Source organism: Oryctolagus cuniculus, chromosome 3 (assembly GCF_051225735.1).
Source record: "Oryctolagus cuniculus isolate XC-2025 breed Fujian yellow rabbit chromosome 3, ASM5122573v1, whole genome shotgun sequence".
Lineage (NCBI taxonomy): Eukaryota > Metazoa > Chordata > Mammalia > Lagomorpha > Leporidae > Oryctolagus > Oryctolagus cuniculus.
Window position 1 is genome coordinate 57,468,961 of NC_142869.1, and position 8,173 is coordinate 57,477,133.

At 42.7% G+C, this 8,173-nt stretch overlaps 1 protein-coding gene across 1 annotated transcript; it reads left to right on the top strand.

Moving 5' to 3' along the window:
* The first annotated feature begins 1,895 nt into the window (after positions 1 to 1,895).
* On the top strand, positions 1,896 to 2,632 carry LOC149127345 (large ribosomal subunit protein uL16-like). The gene has a single exon (XM_089329037.1). It carries the CDS (start codon positions 2,191 to 2,193, stop codon positions 2,587 to 2,589), a length of 399 nt encoding a protein of 132 aa, XP_089185163.1. The 5' UTR covers positions 1,896 to 2,190; the 3' UTR covers positions 2,590 to 2,632.
* The last annotated feature ends 5,541 nt before the right edge of the window (positions 2,633 to 8,173 follow it).

Genomic DNA, 8,173 nt, shown 5'->3' on the forward strand with positions numbered 1-8,173 from the left:
CCTGCTGATCTGACTGAACAGTCAAGAGTCATCTGACACCATCCCATCCCCTCTAGCTCCCTACTCCAGACCTTCAACCCTTCTTACCTTTATTCCTGTGTGTCTTGTTCCTTCCCAAGCATGTTTTCACACATGCCCTCCCCTCAGTGCTGGAAGATCTACAACTCTCTCGCCCTTCACTTACTCAACCCCAATCTATCTTTTAGAACTGATCACAAAAATATATCCCCCAAATCAGGAAAACTCCCCCTTATAACTAGTTTGCATTATTTCTGTACTTTAAAAAATAATGCCAATTCCTCTAACTAAATGTAAATTTTGTAAAGCAAACATCTGATCTTTGTTCAATTTTGTGATATTTGTGGAATAACAAGCAGTTGTGAAAGCATAAACCAGAGAAGAGTGGGTGTTGTGGCAAAGGGGGGCTAAACCGCCACTTGGATGTCCAAATCCCATAGACTGGTTCAAGTCTCTGTTATTACATTTCCAATCCAGCTCACTGCTAATGTGCCTGGGAAACAACAGTTGAGGACTCAAGTACTTGAGTTCCTGCCACCCATGTTGGGAGACCCAGATGGAGTTCTGGGCTTCTGACCTCAGCCAGGTTCAGGAGTAAACCAGCAGATGAGATTCTCTCTCTTTCTCTCTCTCCTCTTTCACATAAACAAATAAATAAATCTTAAAAAAAATGCAAACAAATACCATGTAGCTTTTACCCAGTTTCTCCCAACGGTAACATCTTGCAAAACTATAGTATAATGTCACAACATTTCCATCTCCAAAAATATCTTTCATGTTGCCCTCTAATAACTACACTCACTTCCCTCCACTGCCACCATCTTCTTAACCTCTGGAAACCACTAATCTCCATTTCTATAATTTTGTCTTTACATTTTATTAATGGGATTATACAGTGTGTGACACATAGGGATTGCCTTTTTCATTCAGTGTAATTTTCCATACATAGACTCATCCAGTTTGTTGCATGTATCAGTAGTCGTTCATTTTCATTACTGAGTAGTATTTTATGGTATGGAGGAATCACAGTTTGGTTTAAGCCACCACCTGTAAAGCCAGAGTCCAACATGGGTGCCAGTGTGTGTCTCAGCTGCTCCACTTTTTTTTTTTTTTTTTTTTTTTTTTTTTTTTTTTTTTGACAGGCAGAGTGGACAGTGTGAGAGACAGACAGAGAGAGAAAGGTCTTCCTTTTGCCGTTGGTTCACCCTCCAATGGCCGCCGCTGCAGCCGGCGCACCGCGCTGATCCGATGGCAGGAGCCAGGATCCAGGTGCTTTTCCTGGTCTCCCATGGGGTGCAGGGCCCAAGCACCTGGGCCATCCTCCACTGCACTCCCTGGCCATAGCAGAGAGCTGGCCTGGAAGAGGGGCAACCGGGACAGAATCCGGCGCCCCAACCGGGACTAGAACCCGGTGTGCCGGCGCCGCAAGGTGGAGGATTAGCCTATTGAGCCACGGCGCCGGCGTCAGCTGCTCCACTTTCAATCTAGCTCTCTAATAGCCTGGGAAAGCAGCAGAAAATGGCCCAAGTGCTTGGGCCCTTGTATCCATGTGGGAGACAAACCCAGATGAAACTCCTGGCTCCTAGCTTTGACCTAGCTCAGCCTTGATGGTTGCAGCTATTTGGGGAGTGAACCAGTAAATGCAAGATCACACACTCATTCTCTCTCTCTCTTTCTCTCTCTCTCTTTCTCATTCTGTCTCTCCCTCTCTCTGTAATTCTGCCTTTCAACTAGGTAAATAGTCTTACAAAAAAATTCCTCTTCAAGTCTTTTGTCCATATTTTAATTAGACTGATTTTTTTACTGTTGTATTTTATGAGTTCTTTATTCTAGATGATAGACTTTTGTCAAATATGTGGTTTGTAAATATTTATTCCATTCTGCTCTTTTTCCTTCGGCACGCCACCGAAGACCCTGGTGTCGCCATGGGCCGCCGCCCCGCCCGGTGTTACCGGTATTGTAAGAACAAGCCGTACCCTAAGTCTCGCTTCTGCCGAGGTGTCCCTGATGCCAAGATCCGTATCTTTGATCTGGGCCGGAAGAAGGCAAAAGTGGATGAGTTTCCACTGTGTGGCCACATGGTGTCGGATGAATATGAGCAGCTCTCTTCCAAAGCCCTGGAGGCTGCCCGTATTTGTGCCAACAAATACATGGTAAAAAGCTGTGGCAAAGATGGCTTTCATATCCGAGTGCGGCTCCACCCCTTCCATGTCATCCGAATCAAACAAGATGTTGTCCTGTGCTGGTGCTGACAGGCTGCAGACAGGTATGCGGGGTGCTTTTGGAAAGCCCCAAGGCACAGTAGCCAGAGTTCACATTGGCCAAGTCATCATGTCCATCCGCACCAAGCTGCAGAACAAGGAACATGTGGTTGAGGCCCTACGCAGGGCCAAGTTCAAGTTCCCTGGCCGCCAGAAGATCCACATCTCAAAGAAGTGGGGCTTTACCAAGTTTAACGCGGATGAATTTGAAGACATGGTGGCGGAGAAGCGGCTCATCCCGGACAGCTGCGGGGTCAAGTACATCCCCAATCGTGGCCCCCTGGACAAGTGGCGGGCCCTCCACTCATGAGCCTCACTCTCCTGTGCTCTGTAATCATTGATAATAAAGCCTGGTTCCTATCAAAAAAAAAATATTTATTCCATTCTGTAACTTGTCTTTTTACCTTCTAAACCAAGTCTTTCACCAAGAGTTTTTTTTAAATTTTGATGATGTCTAATTTATAAACTTTTCCTTTCATTAATCATGAGTTTGGTGTCAAACCTAACAACTTTTTTTAAAATATTTTATTTTTATTTATTTGAAAGACAGAGTTACAGAAAGAGGTAGAGACAGAGAGAGAGAGGTCTTCCATCTGATGGTTCACTCCCCAGATAGCCACAATGGCCTGAGCTGCTCTGATCCAAAGCCAGGAGCCAGGAGCTTATTCCGGGTTTCCCACATGGGTGCAGAAGCCCAAGACCTTGGCCATTTTCCACTGCTATCACAAGCAATAGCAGAGAGCCGGGTCAGAAGAAGAACAGCCAGGACTAGAACCAGCACCCATATGGGATGTGGGCGCTTCAGGCCAAAAGCTTTAATATTACTGTGCCACAGCACCGGCCCCAAACCCAACAATTTTTAACTTAAACTTAGATCCTAAGGATTTTTGTCTTTTTTTCTGGTGTTTTATAGTTTTATGTTGTCTTTTTTTTTTTTTTTTTTTTTTGACAGGCAGAGTGGACAGTGAGAGAGAAACAGAGAGAAAGGTCTTCCTTTTGCCGATGGTTCACCCTCCAATGGCCGCCACGGCCGGTGCACCACGCTGATCCAAAGGCAGGAGCCAGGTACTTATCCTGGTCTCCCACGGGGCGCAGGGCCCAAGCACTTGGGCCATCCTCCACTGCACAACCCTGGCCACAGCAGAGAGCTGGCCTGGAAGAGGGGCAACCAGGACAGAATCCAGCGCCCTGACCGGGACTAGAACCCGGTGTGCCGGCACCACAAGGTGGAGGATTAGCCTAGTGAGCCGCGGTGCCGGCCTGTTAAGTCTTTGCTCTATTTCTGACTAAATTTTTGCTGAAGGTATGAGGCTACATAGAAATTCTTTTTTTTTTTTCCTCCTATGGAAGTTCAGGTGTCCAATTATTACAACATCATTTGTTCAAACAGTATTTTTCCTCCATTGAATTGTTTTTGCTAAAAAAAACTACTGAGCATATCTGTGTGGGTCTATTTCTGAATTCCCTGTTCTGTTTCATTAATCTCTGTGTCTAACTATCTAAGACTACACAGTGTTTTTAGATTTATTTATTTGAAAGTCACACACAGAAAGAGAAGTTGAGACAAAGAGAGAAGTCTTTCATCCACTGGTTCACTCCCTAAGTGACTGCAATGGCAGACTCCAGGGTCCAGGAGTCAGGAGCTTCATCTGGATCTGCCATGTGAGTGGCAGGGGCCTGAAAACTTAGGCCATTTTCCACTGCTTTTCCCAGGCCATTAGCAGGGAGCTGGATCAGAAGTGGAGCAGCCAGGACTTGAGATGCCTGTGTTGCAGGAGACAGCTGTACCACAACGCTGGCCCCCCTAAAGATTTCTTGAGCTCCATGACTTCTGGCTTCCAGCTGACTTTGGCCAAAAGTCACAGGGAAGAGATGGGAGGGTGTGAGTACAAGCAATCCAGGTTTGTCTATCCTGGGCTCATTCCCTATAGAACCATCCTTTGCAGTGCTGTGTGCCTTTATTTAAGGCCACAGTACCTCTACATGGTACCTCTCCATGGCTACAGGCCTCTCTAGGTTCTGGTAACTGTTTCTCCCCACTACCCTTTGCATTTTGGAATTTTTATTGTTGGAACTGAGGTGTTTCTCCATCTCTTGAGTGTTAGCTAACCCTGCCTATGTCTTTGTGAATAGACACTTTATTAATTCTCTTCAATTCCTCTTTGAAAAGTGTGCCACCTTTCCCATTATAATTAAATTTGATTTAGGCTAAGTTGGGTGGGGCAATACATAAAGACATAAGGCAGAAGTTATAGTTAATTACAATTGCAATAGGAGATTAACAGTACAGTTATGCGGCTCCTAGGAAGGCATAACACTATGAATTGCCCTATACAGCAATCAGTGGCCAGAACAAAAGAAGCTATCACCACATGTTTATAGGCATATTCTATATTACACTATATTCCTCTGATCTTTTTATTCTTAGAGCAATCTGGAAGGATCAGTCTTCATTTTACATGATTTGAGCTATAGTTCCTTTTATCCCTATTCCATGTCCTTTCTTCCAGAAACTGCTCCAAATTTCCATTCCACTGGTGACCTTGATTCTTACCTCCCTGTGGTTCTTAAGGAAGATGTATCTATGTATTTAAATATCTTTTCAGCCATTAGTAAGGGAGCAAGTTTATCAGATGAGGCTGAGTTTGATCTAAGCACAGTAACTGCTGTACTAAACTGCTATAATAATAGTAACCAATACTTACTAAGAACTATGTGTGAGACATGATGCTGGAAGATCAATTTCTATTTTGTCATTTATTTTCAAAATAATTCTACAAAGAGTAAGCAGTGGAGTAAAAATTTAAATTAAGATACTGTAACTTCAGTATCAGGCTCTAGTTTCAGAAAAGATTGTATTTCCTTTTATAAAAGATATACTTGTTTAATATACATATATGTATATACATGTAAACTCTGGTGATGAGACATTACCTATTTTTATTTACCCCTTACAGATCATAAAGTTGTACTGGTAGTAATTACAACTATTAGTAAGTAAATTCATAAATTTGATAAAGTAACTGAATTCTAGAAAGAGGAAAGTGAGAACTTGAAGAATTCAAGCCACAGAACATGTTTCTTCTACAGGAATGATATTCACATGGGAAGAGTGGGTAAAAGGTCTAACAGCAAAAGAAAATTGCATTATTTTTGTCCTTTCATTTTTTCCATTTAAAAAAATTTTTAACTAATACATAAAAATTGTACATATTTATGGGGTACCATGTAATGTCTTGATACATGTATACACTGGATAGTATTCAATTCAGGGTAAACATAACTATCTTTTCAAACATTTACCATATATTTTTGATGAAAATATTCAAACTCCTATCTTGTTGCCTTTTAAAAATATATATTATTGTTATGTATAATCACCCCACTAGGCAACAGAATACCAAAACTTCTTCCTCCTATGCAGCTACAACTAAGTCCCCACTGATCAGCTTTCTCTCCTCCCTCCATGCCCCCTACTATTCCTAGTCTCTGGTAACCAACATTCTACTCTCAACTTCTGTAGGGTTCTATATATGAGTTAGATCATACAGTATCTGTCTTTCCATTCCTGGCCCATTTCACCCAACACATGATCTCCATGTTGTCACAAATAACAGGACTTCATCTGTCTCTACAGTTGAATCATTTTCCACTGTGTATATATATCTTATTCTCTAGTCATTAGTCAGTGGATGGGCACTTCAGTTGTTTCCACTTCCTGGCCAATATTCCTAGTACCACAATAAACGTGGTAGTAAAAATGCTTCTCCATAGATTGATTTAATTTCATTTGGGAAGAGTAAGGTTACTGCTGAAACACATGGCAATTCTATTTCTAAATGTAAAAAAAAGGGGGGGGGTACTGTGGCACAGTGGGTTAAGCTTCTGTCCACAATGCCAGTATCCCATAAGCCAAAATCCCATATGCTGGCTCCTCCACTTCTGATGCAGCTCCCTGCTAATGTGCAGGGGAGAGCAGTGGAAGATGGCCCAAGTCCTTGGGCTCCTGCACTCAAATGGGAGACCTGGATGAATTCCTGGCTCCTGGCTTTGGCCTGGGCCAAACCCAGCAGTTGCAGCCATTTGGGAAGTGACCAGCAGATGGAAGATCTCTCTTGCTCTCTCTCTCTCTCTCTCTCTGTTGCTCTCTGTAATTTTGACCTTCAAATAAAATAAATAAATCTTTTTTTTTATTTATTTATTTTTTGACAGGCAGAGTGGACAGTGAGAGAGAGAGACAGAGAGAAAGGTCTTCCTTTTGCCGTTGGTTCACCCTCCAATGGCCGCCGCGGCCGGTGCGCTGCGGCCGGCGCACCGCGCTGATCCGATGGCAGGAGCCAGGAGCCAGGTGCTTTTCCTGGTCTCCCATGGGGTGCAGGGCCCAAGCACCTGGGCCATCCTCCACTGCACAACCCTGGCCACAGCAGAGAGCTGGCCTGGAAGAGGGGCAACCGGGACAGAATCCGGCGCCCCGACCGGGACTAGAACCTGGTGTGCCGGCGCCGCTAGGCGGAGGATTAGCCTAGTGAGCCGCGGCGCCGGCAAAATAAATAAATCTTAAAAAATGTATTTTTTAAATTTACTTAATAGAGACAGAAAAAGAAAGAGTATTCTTATCTGTTGGTTCACTCTCCAAATGTCCAGAAGAGCTTGGGCTGGGCCAGATTGAAGCTAGGAGCCAGAAACTCAATCCAGGTCTCCTAGGTGGGTGGCAGGAATCCAATTACTTGAGCTATCACCTGCAACCTCTCAATGTGTACATTAGCAGGAAGCAGGAATTGGAAGTTGAGAAAAAAAAAACAATAAGCATTATTACTCAGAAATTGAATAAAGCCAGATTCAAGAGTTAAAAAAAGTTGAGCCAGGACTTGAGTCTAAGCACTCTGTTATAGGATGAAGGAGTCTTGTGTGGTGTCTTAATTGCTACACCAAACAACAACCCCCTCTTTGTTTTGAGTTAGATTTGATGAATAGTGATGTGGAGCATTTTTTTTCCTGTACCTTTTGGCCATTTGCCTATCTTCCTTTGAAAAATGTCTACCCATATCTATTGCCCATTTTTTAACTGGATTATTTGTTTCTGTTATTGAGTTGAGTTGCTTATATTTTCTGGTTATCAATCCCTTGTCAGATGTATAGTTCATAAATATTTTCTCCCATTCTGTAGGTTGTCTCTTTAGTCTGTTGATTATTTTCTGTGCAGGAGATTTTTAGTATGATAAAACCCAGTGTGCCTAGTTTGGCTTTTGTTTCCTGTGCTTTGGAGGTCTTATCCATAAAATCCTTGAGCATTCCAATGTCCTAAAACTTCTCCCTATTTTTTCCCCTAGTTTCCAATTATCAGGCTTAACGTTTATAACTTAAATGCATTTGGAGTTGATTTTTGTGTGTGGTAAATGTAAAGGTCTGCTTATGTTCCTCTGCATGTAGCTATTTAATGTTCCCAGCACTGTGTATTGAAAACAGCACTGTCCTTTCTCCAGTGCCTATTCTTAGCACTTCTGTTGAGAATCAGTTGGTTGTGGATATGTGGTTTTACTCTAAGGCTCTGTATTCAGTGAGTTTTCTATGTTCTGATTTTTTGTTTTTACTTCTCAGCAACTTTTTTCAGTTTGAAGATCTCCCTTTAGCATATTCTTATGACAGGTCTGGTGGTTATAAATTCTTTCAGCTTTTGTTTTCCTCTTCATATCTAATAGATAGCTTCTTGGTTGGCAGTTTTCTCCTTCAATGTTGTAAAAGTCTCAACCCACTTTCTCATGATCTACAGAGTTTCTGCTGAGAAGTCTGGTCAGGCAAATTGGGAAACATTTATGTGTTGTTTCTTTCAGCTTCCAGAATGCTCTCTTTATCTTCAACCTTGGAAAGCCTGGAATGTATCCTGGGGTAGACTT